General features: G+C 49.9%; 1 protein-coding gene across 2 annotated transcripts in view; it reads left to right on the forward strand.

Moving 5' to 3' along the window:
• The window catches only part of WDR36 (WD repeat domain 36), a 580,433-nt gene that overhangs the window by 255,030 nt on the left and 307,496 nt on the right, over positions 1-17,907 (forward strand). For both annotated transcript variants that reach the window (XM_085632587.1, XM_085632588.1), the window contains exon 13: positions 223-337. In XM_085632587.1, the coding sequence (XP_085488713.1) occupies positions 223-337 (115 nt within the window). The remainder of the gene's footprint in view (positions 1-222; positions 338-17,907) is intronic.

The following is a 17,907-nucleotide window of genomic DNA, read 5'->3' on the forward strand; positions in this document are numbered from 1 at the left end:
TATAAATGTATTACTCAACCAAACACTCTGCATTTAGCATTGTCACGTTCCTGCTTTGCTCCAAGCACTGAGATGCCCATAGGCTGGAATGGCACTATAAAAAAGAATCTATTTTATTTGGTACTATCACTCAGTTATTTCATCCTGTTTTCTGGGGAGTATTTCAATTTTATCAATAGTGTTATTATCGTCTTCAAAAACAAGTTCATTTCTCTTCTGAAGGCAGTTGATTTAACAAGTTGTGGGAACTTTGCCTTAATTGGACTTTCAACTGGAGAAGTAGATGTGTACAACATTCAGTCTGGCATTCACAGAGGACACTTTGGAAATGACAAAGGTAAGCTTTGTAACTTTTTGGAAAATGTTTTTAATGTGGAGTGGATGTAGTTAATATTTTACTTTTTGTTAAATAATTGACATTATTAGTTTAGGGCAACAGTTGAGATTTGATTAAGTGGTGGTGAATAAATTATGCAATAACAAAAGGTACTTTGAATATTATGCGGAAGGTCCACTTAGTGCTTATTATGAACCATTTGCATATGGCTTTGACTTTTGAAATGGCCACAGACTGTTTTGAGTTGTGTTTCAAGTCTATTTTGCAGAACCTCGCTGAGGCGGCAGATCTTGGGGATGGTTGGGTTACCTGAATTAGTCGTTATGAAGTTGGGAGGTACTGTATGTCAATGACTGATGCAGAAAGTGTGGATGAGGATAGGTGTGGATGAGTAACATTGAGTTTCACAGGATGCTAGATAGTCATGACTCTTATTTGCCACGCTGCATACTGCCATATCTGCCATTTTACCGATTCAAGCTTATCAATTTTAGCCCTCTCAATTTGCAACTGTTTTTAATGAAGTTATTCCAGTGAGAATGGGATATTACACTTTGATTGTATTGTTTTTACTTAAATTAGTTTATTGTATTCTATTTGAAAGACTTCTAGCCTCAGATTCCGTACCTGGGATTAATCCCCAGCAGTCAGGCTGGATCTGGATGTTTTTGAGCAGTACCCCTGAATGCCAGTAGGTGGCTTTGTTGCACTCCGCATCAGCAGCATCTGTGCCAGAAGTGATGTGTGCGGTACCTATATAGGTGCCACCTCCTTGCACTGATGTCAGTTCTTTCCTTTCCATGCCAAATAGAGCTGATTCTGTCATAGCTACTGTACGAAAGTGCCCCTTTATGTAATGGTCACCCCAACTTTTTGCCTCTGGTACTGATGTTTTTCGACTGATGTTCACTGGGTCCCTGCTAACCAGGCCCCAGTACCAGTGCGCTTTAATTAAAACAAGCTATAACGGTCTGATTGGTACACATTCTAGCACCTGTAAGTCTCTAGAGAATGGTACCCCTGGTACCTAGGGCAAGAGTACCTAAAAGGGACCCTATGGGCTGCAGCATGTGTTGTGCCACCCTAAGGGACCCCTATACAAATTGCATGCAAACTACGATTGCAGGCTACGTGACATGGTGCAAACACTGTGTGAAAAACCGACATGGCACACTCACTGTGTACCAGGCCAAAGTCACTGCACCTAATGTATATGCCACCCCTACAGCCGGCCTTATAACCCTAAGGCAGGGTGCATTTTATTACATGTGAGGGCATATCTGCATGAGCAGGTAAGCCCCTGTGCTGTCTGGCTCAATTACTGGATAGTAAAAGTGAACAGGGAAGCAATCTTAAGTATATGTACTGGGCACTGGTCATTACGAGTTCCCCGGCTGCATGATGGCTTCACTGAAACCTATGGTGTTTGGTATTAAACACCTTGTCTTAATAAATGTGTACTGTTGCCAGTGCCAGATTTATTATGACATGCACCCAGAGGGCACCTTAGAGGTACCCACTAAAAAACCTACCATGTCTAATGTGCTGGCAGACGGGTATCTTCAAGCCTTCCACTACAGACACGTTTCTGACCCCCTCCAAGTAAAAGCCTATGCTCTCTGAGGCCAGAAACAATGTCTGATACGGAGGAAGGTGTTCATACCTACTCCAGCAGAATGGCTAGTGATTTAGCATATCAAGGCCAGGGGCTTCAAAGCCCCTGTCACCTTTGATTTGTGACCCCCGGCTTCCCCCCAGGCATGGAAGATGCCACCACCTGCCCCGTGGCCCATTTGGCACCAGGACAGGTGGGGCATGTTGCCCCTCCAGGTTAGCTATACCCCTATGGTGGTCTACCTGATGTGCTCCACTAAAGAAGGGGTCCACCATCTTGTTGTAGGTGGAATTAGGAACTCTGGGACAGGGTTATGCCCCACAGGATGTGGCGATATAGGGGGTGTAGTGACCACAGGGGTAAGTAGCCCATTGGATACTACCCTTCACTCCCCTTAATGCCCCTAAATTTAGTATTTAAGTGCCCCCCTGACACAAGGAACTCAGATTTGGCTGCCTAAAAGAAGGACAAAGTAGAGCCGAAGACGTGAGAGCTGTGGACCAGCATATACCTTGGCATAAAACCCTGCCTTACTGCTGCTCTCCCGGCAAACACTGACTTGTCCGGAAGCGGGACAGTCTCCCCAAACCTTTTCGACCACGCAGCTTTTCCCTTGGAGCGGAGGAGCCACTTACCAGCAGGCACTGACTGCAGCTGCCCGGTACAGCGTTTGTTGACCCCGGGGGCCACCAAGGGAGTAGCACCCCAGCAAGAGGTCTTCGTGGTCCAGGAGGTCAGATCCATTTCCTTGCCAAGTCTGGAGACGCCAGGACCCCCAGGAGCCACCCTGCACCAATAGCCGAGGTACTGGAGCCAGTTGTCTGTACAAAAGCTTGTTTATGTTCAGTTGGAACAACACTGCTGACAAACCTTACCTGCTCGTTAAGGGACGCAGAATGAGTCCAGCACCACACCCAGAGTGGCCCTGCTGTGTTTCCTTTCCCTCTCCTGTAGGTGCACCAAGAACCGTCAGAGCCTCTAACTCACCGACCCGCCAGACAAAACACCTCTGTGCCCGAGCAACCCAGTCTGGGCTCACGTGTGTGAGAAAGTGGCTCTGTATATACTGTTCCCTAATAGGTACAGGGTGTACAGAGTCCACAGTCCCCCAGAGGCTGATAGAGGTCAAAGTTAGGTATGACCTTACTCTCAAAAGTGGTAGCTTGGTCGAGCAGTAAGGCAGTACCAGAGGACAGTGTAAAGCATTTATTGTACACACTCAGTCAGCAAATGGTTTCACACACTCAATAACTGAACTCTAGGCCAATGGTTGGTATATATAAAATATATGCTTGTTTTATTTTTAGAACCACAAAGGGGGTAAAAATATACTTTCTCAGAATGAGAGGTTGAATATAAATACTTTTGTTTTAAGCAATAAATTTGTGTAAACAGTCACAGTTGGTTGCAATAAACAATCCTATTTCCTAAACATAACAATGCATTGAGCTCAATGGTAAATTCAGGTTATTTGTAATAAATTACTTTTCAGATTACTTTTGGAATTCCAGGTCTGGCTCCTAGAACCAGCCTGGGGTCAGTATTCAGAATCAAGTGATGAAAGTCGACTTAATAACTGTAATGATTTTTAAATAATATTTAGCTATTTCAAAAGTTAGCACTTAGAAAATATTTCACATAAAACATTCAATGGATCTCTATGGCAAGAAATTCAAATTGCAGGTAGAGTACTTTATCGTTACTTTAGTAATCCAGGACTGGGTGCCTAGACCCAGGACTGGGGTCCCTATCAAAAGCAGGTAAGTAATTTCGTTTGCAGAAATGGTACGATTTTAAAAGAATATTTCGAATTTGCAAAAGTAGACACTTAGAAGAAATTTCACAGAAAAGCAGACAATGGTTTCCTATGGGAGAAAAATGAGTTAGAGGTAAGTATAGTTGTGAACACTTTTCAGAGTCAGGGCTGGGCACCAAGATCCAGCACTGGGAGCTCACCTAGGAGCAGGTGAGTAAATTCGTTTTTGTCACTTGGCTGATTTTTGGTGAATTTTTGCAGTTTTGAAAAGTTCACACTTAGAAGATTTTTGAAGAAAAAGTCAGTCAATGTTACCCTATGAGGAAAACGAAGTTAGCGGTTTAAGGGTAAGTACTCGACTGGTAGTGTTGAAATTCCGGGTATGGACTCAGGGGTCCCCCAGTGTCAGGTAGGTACAGTTGGTTCACCCTTAGCGGTTTCAGGACGGCCGGGTGCAGAGAGAGTTGGGCCCAATGTTATCCTATGAGGGATAGGGGGGCCTTGGTTGGTGGCTGCTGTCTGGCAAGCCACGCGGCTGTGGGAGCTGGGCTCCTGGTCACTTACTCAGGGCAAGTGGGGAAGTAGGTTAGTGTAGAGAGGGCACTGCCAGGGCCACTCGGGCGGCTGGGTGCAGGGTGCTTTTGAGCCTTAGGGCGCTCAATGGAAATCAATGGGAATGTTCCGGTTTGGAAAGAGGCTGCAGGCTCGGGGACGAGGATGTTTCAGGTGCCACCACCACTTCGAGAGGTAAGTTGGGTAGTTGTAGGTTAGGTGGGTACCCCGGGATTGGGCACAGGGGGTCGCAGGGCGCCGGGTGCAGGGGTGCCTTTTGACGTCGGGAATCTTACCCTCTGGTTGATCGCGGCTGGGGTGGCACTTGGTTCTGTGGCTGCAGGCTTCTTCCGGGATGTCGAGGGGGGTCCTTGGGTGCCGGACTCTGGGTCACAGTCGCCGTGGGGTCGTCCTCTGGGTCTTTGTCCACTCCGGCACTGGCCAGGCTTGGCTGGTGCAGAGTGTGTTGGTTCCGCGGTCCCGGGCTGGTGCAAGGGATAGCAAATAGGTTTCTTGAGTAGAGCCTCTACTCGTGGGAGGCCCAGGGGCTTAGAGCTAAAAGGTAGCCAGGTCCTCCGGGGTTGGTGAGGTTGCTGGCCACGTGGGATGCCGCGCTGGTGCAGGTTCGAGAGTCGACAGGCCGGTAGGGCTGGGGCCAAAGCAGTTGGTGTCTTCTTCTCTTTTTAGCAGCTGCAGGGCAGGTCTTTGTTCTTCTTGCTCTTCTTGTCGTTTTCTATCTGGAATCTCAGGAAGGAAGGTTCAGGGTGCCCCTAAATACTAGATTTAGGGGCGTTACAGGTAGGTGAAGGCCAGGGACCAATGGGTCCTTGTCCTGGGGTGGGTACACCCCCTATCCTGCCTCTCTCCTGTGGGAGGGGGGCAGTAGCCTAATCCTGATAGGGTAGGGCCTCCCATCTTCAAGATGGCAAGAGCCCGGAGATGTGCTTCACCTCGCCTCCCCCACCTGAGGGGTGGGGTGGGCAGGCTGGCACATCCCCTGTCCTTGTATGGGGTTTCCGGCCAAGCTTCCCGCCAGAGTGGGGGGTTGCAGTGGCCTGGGGAAACTCCAAATGGCGGCATGCCTTTGAAGCTTCCCTTTGCTCATCCTGGGGGAGGAGATTTCTCACCTCACCCAGGATGTGCATTGTTGCAGGCCCGGGAGAGCAGGGGCTCTCCCACCCAGGGCTCCAGCAACGTGTCTGCTGTGTGGCAGCCTGGGCAGCCTCAGAGCAGACGTGGATTGTAAGTTAGCTGTAAGGGGGCATCTTCTAAGATGCCCTCTGGGGTGTTTAGTACATTAAATCCTACACTGGCATCAGTGTGGGTTCAATGTGCTGAGAAGTTTGATACCAAACTTCCCAGGCTTCAGTGTTGCCAATATGGTGCTTTGGAGCTCGTGTTTGACAAGCTCTCAGCACCATGTATTCTTAAATGACAGCACTGCACTTACAGTGCCCAGGAATGGACCCGGGTACTGTAGGGGCACAGGGCTCCTGCTCCTGTGCCCACACCATAGGCGTAATGCACCCAGCTAGAGGGGTGGCTGACATATGCCTTGGCAGTGTAGGTGATGGGCATGGTACACAGTGATGTGTGCCATGTCGACTCTTTGTTTTGTCCTGCACCCAGACACTCAGCCTGCAAGGGCAGTGTGTGTGTAAGGGTACAGGGCCTCTGAGAGTGGCACAATGAGTGCTGCAGCCCTTAGAGGCCTTCCCTGGTCACAAGGCCCTGGGTACCTAGGGTACCATTTACTAGGGGCTGACATGTGGCTAGGGTTTGCCAATTTGGAGTTTGTGTGGTTTAAGGAAGGAACATAGGCCCTGGGCACCTGATTGGCAGGAACCCAGGGTACACTCAATCGAAGTACATTCAGCAATTTAGCAAAAAGTGGGGGCATACCATGCAAGAAAGATGGCACTTTCTCACACAACCCCCCCCCAAACGAAAGGTGATGAGACTAACCTTGTCCTATGGAGTCTTCATTGTCTAAGTGGAAGAACCTGGAAAGTCCATCTGCATTGGCATGGGCAGTCCCTGGTCTGTGTTCCACTTCAAAGTCCATTCCCTGTAGGGAGATGGACCACCTCAGTAGTTTTGGATTTTCCCCTTTCATCTGCATTAGCCATCTGAGAGGTCTGTGGTCAGTTTGAACTAGGAAGTGAGTGCCAAACAAGTATGGCCTCAGCTTCTTCAGGGACCAAACCACAGCAAAGGCCTCCCTCTCAATGGCACTCCAACGCTGCTCTCTAGGGAGTAGTCTTCTGCTTATAAAAGCAACAGGTTGGTCTTGGCCTTCATCATTGGTCTGGGATAGGACCGCTCCTATCCCTAGCTCAGAGGCATCAGTCTGCACTATGAACTGCTTGGCATAATCTGGAGCTTTCAGAATTGGTGCTGAGCACATTGCTTCTTTTAGGGTGTCAAAAGCCTTTTGACAACTAACTGTCCAGTTAACTTTCTTGGGCATTTTCTTGGAGGTGAGTTCTGTGAGGGGGGTCACAATGGACCCATACCCCTTCACAAACCTCCTGTAGTACCCAGTCAAGCCAAGGAATGCCCTGACTTGGGTCTGGGTTGTTGGAGCTATCCAGTCCATGATGGCCTGGATTTTGGGTTGTAAGGGCTGTACCTGGCCTCCACCTACAAGGTGGCCCAAGTACACCACAGTGCCCTGCCCTATCTGGCATTTGGACGCCTTGATCGTGAGACCTGCACTCTGCAGAGCCTCTAAAACCTTCCCAAGGTGGATCAGGTGATCCTGCCAGGTGGAGCTAAAGACAGCAATATCATCAAGATAAGCTGCACTAAAGGACTCCAACCCAGCCAGGACATGGTTCACCAACCTCTGGAAGGTGGCAGGGGCATTCTTTAACCCAAAGGGCATCACAGTAAACTGATAATGCCCATCAGGGGTGGAGAATGCTGTCTTTTCTTTTGCTCCTGGGGCCATGCCAATCTGCCAGTACCCTGCAGTTAAGTCAAAGGTACTGAGAAATTTGGCAGCCCCCAATTTGTCTATCAGTTCATCTGCTCTTGGGATAGGGTGAGCATCTGTCTTGGTGACAGAGTTGAGCCCTCTATAGTCCACACAGAACCTCATCTCTCTCTTTTCACCCTGTTGATGATGTTTGGGGACCAGAACCACTGGGCTAGCCCAGGGGCTCTCTGAAGGCTCAATGACCCCTAACTCCAGCATCTTGCTGACCTCAGCTTTGATGCTTTCCTTGACTTGATCTGACTGTCGATAGATTTTGTTCTTGACAGGTGCACTGTCACCAGTGTCCACATCATGGGTACACCAGCTTGTCAGACCAGGGGTCAGGGAAAAGAGGCTAGCATATTGTTGCAAGACTTGCTTGCAGTCAGTCTGCTGTTGGGCAGAGAGGGTGTCTGAGAAAATCACACCATCTACTGACCCATCTTTTGGGCTGTAGGATAGGAGGTCAGGGAGTGGCTCACTCTCTGCTTCCTGTTCTTCATCAGTCACCATCAGCATGGTGATGTCAGCCCTATCATTGTAGAGTTTAAGGCGGTTCACATGGATGACCCTTTTGGGTGTCCTGCTAGTGCCCAGGTCAACTAGATAGGTGACCTCACTCTTTCTCTCTAGGATAGGGTAAGGGCCACTCCATTTGTCTTGGAGAGCCCTTGGTGCCACTGGCTCCAAAACCCACACCTGTTGCCCTGGTTGAAATTCAACCAGTGCAGCTTTTTGGTCATACCAGTGCTTCTGGAGCTCCTGGCTGGCCTCAAGGTTCTTGGATGCCTTTTCCATATACTCAGCCATTCTGGACCTTAGGCCAAGCACATAGTCCACTATGTCCTGTTTGGGTTCCTGAAGAGGCCTCTCCCAGCCCTCTTTTACAAGACACAGTGGTCCCCTTACAGGATGACCAAACAGAAGTTCAAAGGGTGAGAAACCTACTCCCTTCTGTGGCACTTCCCTGTAAGCGAAAAGCAAGCATGGTAACAGGACATCCCACCTCCTTTTGAGTTTCTCAGGGAGTCCCATGATCATACCTTTCAATGTCTTGTTGAACCTCTCAACAAGGCCATTGGTTTGTGGGTGGTAGGGTGTAGTAAACTTGTACTGCACTCCACACTCTTTCCACATGTGTGTTAGGTAAGCAGACATGAAGTTGGAACCTCTGTCTGAAACCACCTCCTTAGGAAAACCCACCCTGGTGAAGACACACAGGAGGGCCTTGGCTACTGCAGGAGCTGTAGTAGTCCTAAGTGGAATTGCTTCAGGGTACCTAGTAGCATGATCCACTACTACTAGAATGAATTTGTTCCCTGAGGCTGTGGGAGGTTCAAGTGGACCCACAATGTCCACACCTACCCTTTCAAAGGGGACCCCCACCACTGGAAGTGGAATGAGGGGGGCCTTTGGGTGGCCACCTGTCTTGCCACTGGCCTGACAGGTAACACAGGAGCTGACAAACTCCTTTACCTTTTGGTGCATCTGGGGCCAGTAAAAGTGACTCACTAACCTTTCCCAAGTTTTGGATTGCCCCAGATGTCCAGCTAGGGGGATGTCATGAGCCAAAGTTAGGAGGAACTCCCTGTACTTCTGTGGCACTACCACCCTCCTGGTGGCTCCAGGAGTGGGGACTCTTGCCTCAGCATACAGTAATCCCTCTTCCCAATAAGCTCTGTGGGTACCACTGACATCTCCCCTGGCTTCTAAAGCAGCTTGTTGTCTCAGGCTTTCAAGAGTGGGACAGTCTCGCTGGCCCTGGCACAGCTCTTCCCTAGAGGGTCCCCCTGGGCCCAAGAGTTCAACCTGGTAAGGGTCAAGCTCCATGGACTCAGTTCCCTCAGGGGTATCTACATCCTCTCCAGGGGGAGAGGTGTTCTGAGTGTTTGGCTGTACAGAAGCTGGTCCCCCAGTCTCCTTGCCCTTCCTCTTGGTTGGTTGGGCCATTATTCCAGGCTCCAAACCTACTTTTTCACCCTTCCTCTTGCTCTGTGCTCTGGTTTGCACACACACCAATTCAGGGATGCCCAGCATGGCTGCATGGGCCTTTAACTCAACTTCAGCCCAGGCTGAGGTTTCCAGATCATTTCCAAGCAGGCATGCAGCTGGCAACTTTGGAGAGACCACTACCTGTTTCAGGCCAGTAACCCCCCCCCCAGCCTAATGTTACCATGGCCATGGGATGACTAGTGGTGACACTGTCAGCGTTGGTGACTGGGTAAGACTTCCCAATCAAGTATTGCTCAGGGGAAACCAGTGTGTCTTTCACCATAGTGACACTGGCACCTGTATCCCTCAGAGCTTCTACCCTAGTTCCATTTACCCAGGGGTACTGTAAGTATTTCTTTAAGTTGGGGGGCCACACAGCCACAGTGGCAAGCTCCACTTCTCCCAAGGAGACTAAACTTGCTTCAGTGTGTTCCCAGATTTGCTCAGGGTACACCTCTGATCCCATTTGTATACTTGTTGCCCCAGGAGTGGCTGTACTGGGTGCCTTAGGGGCTTTGTTTTGGGGGCAAGATACAGTTAGGTGTCCCTGCTTCTTACAGGTATTACACCAGGCCTTTAAGGGATCAAAGTTCTTCCCCCTATATGGTTGGGGCACATAGGGAGTAGTTTGGGTCCCACCCACCTGAACAGGTTTTTGGGGCCCTTTGGAAGACTCAGACTTTTTATCTTGGGGATTCTCACCACCTTTCCCCTGGGGAGGTTTTGTGACCACCTTCTTTTGGTCACCCCCAGTGGTTGTCTTGGTCACCCTAGTCTTGACCCAGTGGTCTGCCTTCTTTCCCAATTCTTGGGGAGAAATTAGACCTAGGTCTACCAAATGCTGATGCAACTTTTCATTTGTGCAGTTACTCAAAATATGTTCCTTCATGAATAAATTGTACAATCCAGTAAAATCCTGCACACCATGTCCAGCTAACCAACCATCCAGTGTCTTCACTGAGAAATCTACAAAATCAATCCAGGACTGGGTCTGGGTTTTGTGAGCCCCCCTGAATCTAATTCTATACTCCTCAGTGGTGAATCCAAATCCCTCAATCGGAGCTTTCTTCATGAGGTCATAGGATCCTGCTTCTGGCCCAGAGAGAGTCAGAAGCCTGTCCCTGCAGTTACCAGAGAACAGTTCCCACAGGAGTGCCCCCCAGAGAGGTTTCTTTACTTTCCTGATATCACAAGCCCTCTCAAAGGCTGTGAACCATTTGGTGATATCATCACCTTCCTCAAATTTAGGGACAATCCCTTTGGGGATTTTAAGGTCAGAAGTTTCCTCCCTATCCTTATTTTTATTATTGCTGCCACCATTGATGGGTGCTAAACCCATCTCTCTCCTTTCCTTTTCTAGAGCCAGGAGCCTGGACTCTAGATCTATTCTTTTGGCCAGCCTCACAAGGCTGTCCTCTTCACTGGGGGGTCCCCCAGTGTTGTCTCTGGGACTAGAGCCACCTGTGTGGTCTCTAGGTGCCCAGATGCTATGTCTTGAGTTGGAGGGTATGGGTGCCATCTCCTCCCTAGGGAATAGTATGGGGAGGTTGCTGTCCTCCTCCCCTGTTTCCCTTTCCTCATCTGACTGGCCATCACCATGTTCAGATGGGTGGTCTTGAGCATACTCAGCCAGGAGCTCCTGGAGCCCTTGTTTGGTTGGATGCTGACCCATTTGTAAATTTTTGAGTTTACATAAGGACCTCAATTCCTTGAAAGACAAGTGTAAGTAAGGTGTGAGGTCGAGCTCCTCCACCAGGTCCATGTTATTATTATCACTGATAGCTGGGTTTGTTTGAGACATTCTAACCTGACAGTTCTAACCCTCTACCCTGACTATAGTGACTTTTATTTTTCTAAAATTCTAATGGGACTTAAGCAAGGCCCTAGCAAGACTTTTAGTAATTTTGGAAAAACCAATCAGAATTCTAAAGGCAATTTTTAAGAGTTCTGTCGTGTGATCAGATGGTAACCAAGTAGTCCAACAAATGCAAGTTTGTATCCCACCGCTGATCCACCAATGTGAGAAAGTGGCTCTGTATATACTGTTCCCTAATAGGTACAGGGTGTACAGAGTCCACAGTCCCCCAGAGGCTGATAGAGGTCAAAGTTAGGTATGACCTTACTCTCAAAAGTGGTAGCTTGGTCGAGCAGTAAGGCAGTACCAGAGGACAGTGTAAAGCATTTATTGTACACACTCAGTCAGCAAATGGTTTCACACACTCAATAACTGAACTCTAGGCCAATGGTTGGTATATATAAAATATATGCTTGTTTTATTTTTAGAACCACAAAGGGGGTAAAAATATACTTTCTCAGAATGAGAGGTTGAATATAAATACTTTTGTTTTAAGCAATAAATTTGTGTAAACAGTCACAGTTGGTTGCAATAAACAATCCTATTTCCTAAACATAACAATGCATTGAGCTCAATGGTAAATTCAGGTTATTTGTAATAAATTACTTTTCAGATTACTTTTGGAATTCCAGGTCTGGCTCCTAGAACCAGCCTGGGGTCAGTATTCAGAATCAAGTGATGAAAGTCGACTTAATAACTGTAATGATTTTTAAATAATATTTAGCTATTTCAAAAGTTAGCACTTAGAAAATATTTCACATAAAACATTCAATGGATCTCTATGGCAAGAAATGAAAATTTTCCTAGCTAATGTAACGGAAAGTTTCAATTCTATTAAGGACTCGGAGGCGAGGATTATGCCTTCTTCCTTCACTTTATTCCACAGCAGCCTGAAGGTTAACAAAAGACTACATTTCCCATGAACCATAGGGAAAGAGTAGTAAAAAAAAACAACATGGTAACAACCAATGAACACAGAGTATGAACGTCCAATCCACAATGAGAGCGTCCCACATAGTCCTTTGCTAGTGTCCTCTCTTCCTCTTTCGGAGCGCGACGCCAGCTGACCCGAACTCCTCAAACATCTTGCTTTTGAGTGTCTGAACCTGCGAACAACAGAAACGTATTACTCCAGGAAACACAAAGGAACCCTGTTACGGAGTAAGACCGGTTACAAACATCAGAAAACTGTCCATCAACATTGAAAACATCTACTTACTGTCATACGGGGAGGGACCTCCTCCAGGAGTGACGGGCGGGATAATCCTCGCCTCCGAGTCCTTAATAGAATTGAAACTTTCCGTTACGTTAGCTAGGAAAATTTTCATTCTATGTCAGGACTGGAGGCGAGGATTATGCTTGTTCAAAGCTTGCCCACAACCAGCTGAGCCATATTCAGAACTGGTTTGAAATAGAACCTCTTAAACGTAGAGTCCGAAGACCAATCAGCAGCATTGAGGATATCCTCAAGGCGAGCACCCAAGCCAAACGCCTTCGACGCCATTGCACCGCGAGCAGAGTGTGCTCCAAAGTCCCGAAGGCTTATCCCAGCCTCCTGCATCACCCACCGGACCCACCTGGCAATGGTGGGTGAGGAAACCACCTTAAAGGGTTTCCGGAGTGCGATGAGCAACTGGCGTTCTCCCGGGGGACGAAATTCTTCCGTCATCTCCTCATATGCTTTTAGACACCGAACTACGCATAACTTCGGCGAGTCCGGGAAGGCCGGGTACGAGATTACCCTAGTATGGCACTTCGTACGCCGTAAAAGGGTGAAGGTTACCCCGTCAGGGGTAAACATTCTTCCAGAGATGTCCAGGGCTCGCACGTCTGAAACTCTCCTGCAAGAGATCAAGCAAAGGAGCATTGCCAATTTTGCTGAAAGCTCTTTCCGAGAAAGAAACCGGTTAGGCTGCCAAGAGAGAAAGAGATTAAGGACTAGATTCACATCCCACAAAGCGGAGTAACGAGGCTCTGGGGGTAACGAGAGCCTCACTCCACGGAGCAACCTGCACACCAAGGGGTGTTCTCCTATAGGTTTACCATTAATCGGGGGGTGACCCGACGAAATAGCCGACCGAAAGGTATTAATGGATCGGTAGGCCAAACCCTCAGAGGCCAGGTGGGCCAAGAAATTTACCACCTGAACCACGTCTGCGCCCAAGGGATCGTAACCCCGTCGCACACACCAACTGACCCATCTGTTCCATGCGGACTTGTATCGTTTAACTGTGCCGTCCGCCCAGGCCTTTGAGATGAGACTCTCAGCTGCGCGCGAAAGTCCTGGGGCTTCCCATCTACCCCGGAAATCCGCCACGCCATGAGAAACAGCGACCCTGCTGACACTAACGGGTGGAGACCCCCGTCGGGATTCGTGAGAAGAGTGGGAAAGTGGGGGAGTAGGATTGGAAAATCCCAGGAAAGTTCCAGTAGAACCGGAAACCATACTTGCGACCTCCACAGGGGAGTGACCATCACTAGGTCTGCCTTCTGCCTGCGAACCTGCGCCGAAGAGCGCGTGATCATCGCAAAGGGGGGAAACGCGTACCCCCGCTCTAAGCTCCAATCCTGCAGGAATGCGTCTGTGGCCGCCGCCAGCGGGTCCGGTCTCCAACTGAAGAACCGAGGTATCTGGTGGTCCAGTCTGGATGCAAACAGATCCGCCGAAAAAGGACCCCACCGCTCGTTCAGGGCCACAAAAACGCTTGCGTCCAACCTCCACATACTGGAGTCTCGGAAATGACGAGATTAGAAATCCGCCTCTACATTGTCCCGACCGGGAAGGTACTCTGCCGTGACGGAGATCTGGCTGTCCAGACAATACTGCCAAAAGCTGGCCGCTAGGTCCGAGAGAGCCTTGGATCTGGTGCCCCCCAGATGGTTCACGTAGCGGACCGCTGAAATGTTGTCCATTTTCAGCAGAACACACGACTGCACCAAGTCCTTCGTCCAGCACCGTACGGCAAACGAACCTGCCAAAAGTTCCAGACAATTTATGTGTAATTTCTGTTCGTCTGGAGACCACAAGCCCCCTGTGGATAGCTCCCCGCAGCGCGCACCCCAGCCCAACCGGCTGGCGTCTGACTCGATCACCAAATCCGGGGCGGACCCAAAAATCGCTCGGCCGTTCCAGGCCTCCATATGCTCCAGCCACCACTGGATCTCGGCATTCACCTCTGGGGTGAGAGTCACCATGTGCGAATAAGGGAAACCCTTCCGTAGAAAGTAAGCTTTGAGGCGCTGCAAAGCCCGATAATGAAGCGGGCCCGGAAATATGGCCTGAATGGAGGCTGACAGGAGGCCGACCACACGGGCGAGCTGACGGAGGGAGATCCTCTGTCTGGTCAGGACACGACGCAACTCGTGTCTGATCTTGGCGATCTTTTTGGCCGGGAGGCTGAGAGGGGAAGAGGGCGAGTCGATCACGAACCCCAGAAAGGTAAGCGATTGGGTCGGATGTAAGAGAGACTTGCTCTGGTTGATAACAAACCCGAGATCTTGAAGGAGGTTCACCGTCATCTGAAGTTGGCCTTCCAGCTGACGCGGGCAAGACGCCATCAAAAGAAGGTCGTCCAAGTATACGATCATTCTGACCCCTCTTGCCCTCAAAAACTCCACCACCGGTTTGAGAACCTTGGTGAAGCACCACGGCGCCGACGAGAGGCCAAACGGGAGGGCAGCAAACTCGTAAATCCGGTCGCGCCAGGAGAACTGGAGAAACCGCCTGTGCGGAGGAAAGATCGGGATCACCAGGTAGGCGTCCTTGAGATCTAGGCGAACCATATAGTCGTAGGGTCGTAAAACATCTCTCAGGAGGTGAATCCCCTCCATTTTGAAATGGCGATAAACCAGCCATTCGTTGAACTCGCTTAGATTGATGACTGGCCTCTTGCCACCGTCTGTTTTGTCCACTAAGAAGATATTGCTCAAAAAACCTCTGGAATGGCGGGTGGCGGGAAGGACGGCGCCCTTGTGAAGGAGGGATGCGATCTCCTCGTCCACGAGGGCGGCGTCTGGAGTCGAAAACTGAATGGGGCGGGGACTTGACCGCTGAAACGGGGACCCTGTGAATTCTATATGGAACCCCCTCACTGTTTGGAGAACCCAAGCATCGTGTGTTAGGGACAACCAAGCCTGAAAACAACCTTGCAACCGTCCCCCTATCTGCGATGGGGAAAAAATTAGAAGACTCACCGGAGTTGGAGGCGGTGGAGCCACCGCGGAATCCTCGTCCTTTGCCTCTGCGGCCTCTGGTAGGGAAGAAGTTCCCAAATCGCGACTGGTCCTGTGACTGACCGGAGCCCTTCTGGTTACCCTGCTGGTGACCTCGACCGGCCGAGCGGCCCCTGCCTCGACCGGCCCCGCGAAAAACACGGGGAAAAACTTTCTTGATGGTGGATTGTGCCCTGTCGAGGGATGTGAAGGTATTCACGAACTTGCCCAGTTCTTTCACGAAAGGCTCGCCAAACAGGCCACCCTGAGCCACGGCGCCAGCCTCGGAATCCGCTAGGTCTCCCAATTTCGGATCTATCTTTATGAGCAGGGACCTGCGGCGCTCGGTTGAAAGAGCGCAATTGGCATTGCCCAGGAATATGATCACTCGTTGAGCCCAGTTGGAGAGGTTTTCCGGGGAAATAACAGAGCCTGACTCCTTGGCCTCTTCAGCCATATCCAAAATCTTGGTGGCCGGCCCTAAGGCGTCCAGAAGCTTGTCCTGGCAGGCCCTCCAGGACCGATCAATCCCTTTTTTGGGATCGCGAATACATTTTTGTAAAAAGGTGAACATCCTGGAGTCAATCTCGGGGGTGAGAGCTACTTTACCCTCCAGCGAGGGCCGAGGGCACTCTGCCCGCAAGCAATTGCGGGCCTCCTTTTCTAAAGGACGACGGATGTGCTCCGCCACATAAGCCGCCACCTTGTCCCCTGGGACCCACTCCGAAGAGCGGGGGTGAACGATCTCATTCGGATCCAACATGTCTGCGGTAATCGAGGGGGGAACAGTAGGGCGAGAGGGAAGCCACGGCCTGGAAGGGCCGGGGTCGGAGTCCGGATCACCAGACGCGCCCTGATCCATATCCCTAGGGGTAGAAGGAGGTGGGGTAGGGGGAACGACCCTTGGCTGTACTGTCTGAGTGTCGAGAAAAGCTTGCCGCAACCGCTCAAAAGCGTCGCCATCCACTCCAGGCACCCGAGGGCGCTTACTCGGAGGGGAACCTGTGGGAAGGGGGGCCGGTGGAATAGGCAGGGCAGCTTGAGAACCCATGCGGTGTTCCAGACGAGAAAATGCCTCAGTAATCTGGCGCGACAGCCTGTCTTCCAGGGGAGAAATAACTTGACCCACGGCCTGGTAAATCGAGGAATCTACCGCCTCATAAAATGCATCTCCCAGGGCATCTCCGCAAGAGGGTCCTCCTCCTCCGGGTATTGATCGTAGTACTCCATGAGCCAAAATAGCGGAGTGGCAATTTAACAGCCGTGAATAGGCCTTGAAGTAGAGGCTGGGTGTCAGCCAAATCAGAGGCGCAGCTAAAAAAGCCGCAATTACAGGGAACAAGCCTCCCAGGGACCACTGCTGGCTACCAAAGAATATATAACACTCCACCCCTATGCCAAGAGGTGATTGCCGGTCTGGGCTGGGTCCCTTTATGAACCCCTGACAGGGAAAAATGTACAAGACCTCAAAAGGGGCGTTATTTAGAGCAGAATACCAGACCCTGATCACCAACTGCTCTTTGGGTGAACAGGGCGTAATGTGAACAAAACGTCCGATCGCGGGTTAACTTTACCGCCGTTCGCCGGTACAGACCCCCAAGCGGGCGTAAGCCTCGGACCGGAGCTCCTCGGGAACTGACGCGCGCGCGGTGTTTGAATTCTCTGAAGAGAATCAAACCCCGCGACGCGCCTCCCGCGTCCCACCTGCGCCCTCTAGAGGCGGGAGGACCAGAGCCAGCCAGCGATGCGCCGCGTAGGGACGAGGAGAACCTCGACCCCGCGGCGGGAGAGAATAACTACCGAACGCGCTGAAGCGCGAACAAAACCAATACGTCCGAAGCGCTTGAGAAGTAGCGCTGAAGCGCGATCACAATACCGGCAAAAACAAATGTCTCACAGCACATTCCAACATCATGGCAATAAGTAAAGCCTCTACGCGCAACAATATGAATAGAAACGCTAGTATGAAATATAAAACCAGAACCCCTTAGCACTACAAAGAGAAAGCATTAAAGGGTACTTATCTTGCTGCGGAGCAGCGAAGAAAGAGGAAGGGAGGACACTAGCAAAGGACTATGTGGGACGCTCTCATTGTGGATTGGACGTTCATACTCTGTGTTCATTGGTTGTTACCATGTTGTTTTTTTTGACTACTCTTTCCCTATGGTTCATGGGAAATGTAGTCTTTTGTTAACCTTCAGGCTGCTGTGGAATAAAGTGAAGGAAGAAGGCATAATCCTCGCCTCCAGTCCTGACATAGAATTCAAATTGCAGGTAGAGTACTTTATCGTTACTTTAGTAATCCAGGACTGGGTGCCTAGACCCAGGACTGGGGTCCCTATCAAAAGCAGGTAAGTAATTTCGTTTGCAGAAATGGTACGATTTTAAAAGAATATTTCGAATTTGCAAAAGTAGACACTTAGAAGAAATTTCACAGAAAAGCAGACAATGGTTTCCTATGGGAGAAAAATGAGTTAGAGGTAAGTATAGTTGTGAACACTTTTCGGAGTCAGGGCTGGGCACCAAGATCCAGCACTGGGAGCTCACCTAGGAGCAGGTGAGTAAATTCGTTTTTGTCACTTGGCTGATTTTTGGTGAATTTTTGCAG

This window comes from Triturus cristatus, chromosome 2_1 (genome assembly GCF_964204655.1).
Source record: "Triturus cristatus chromosome 2_1, aTriCri1.1, whole genome shotgun sequence".
Lineage (NCBI taxonomy): Eukaryota > Metazoa > Chordata > Amphibia > Caudata > Salamandridae > Triturus > Triturus cristatus.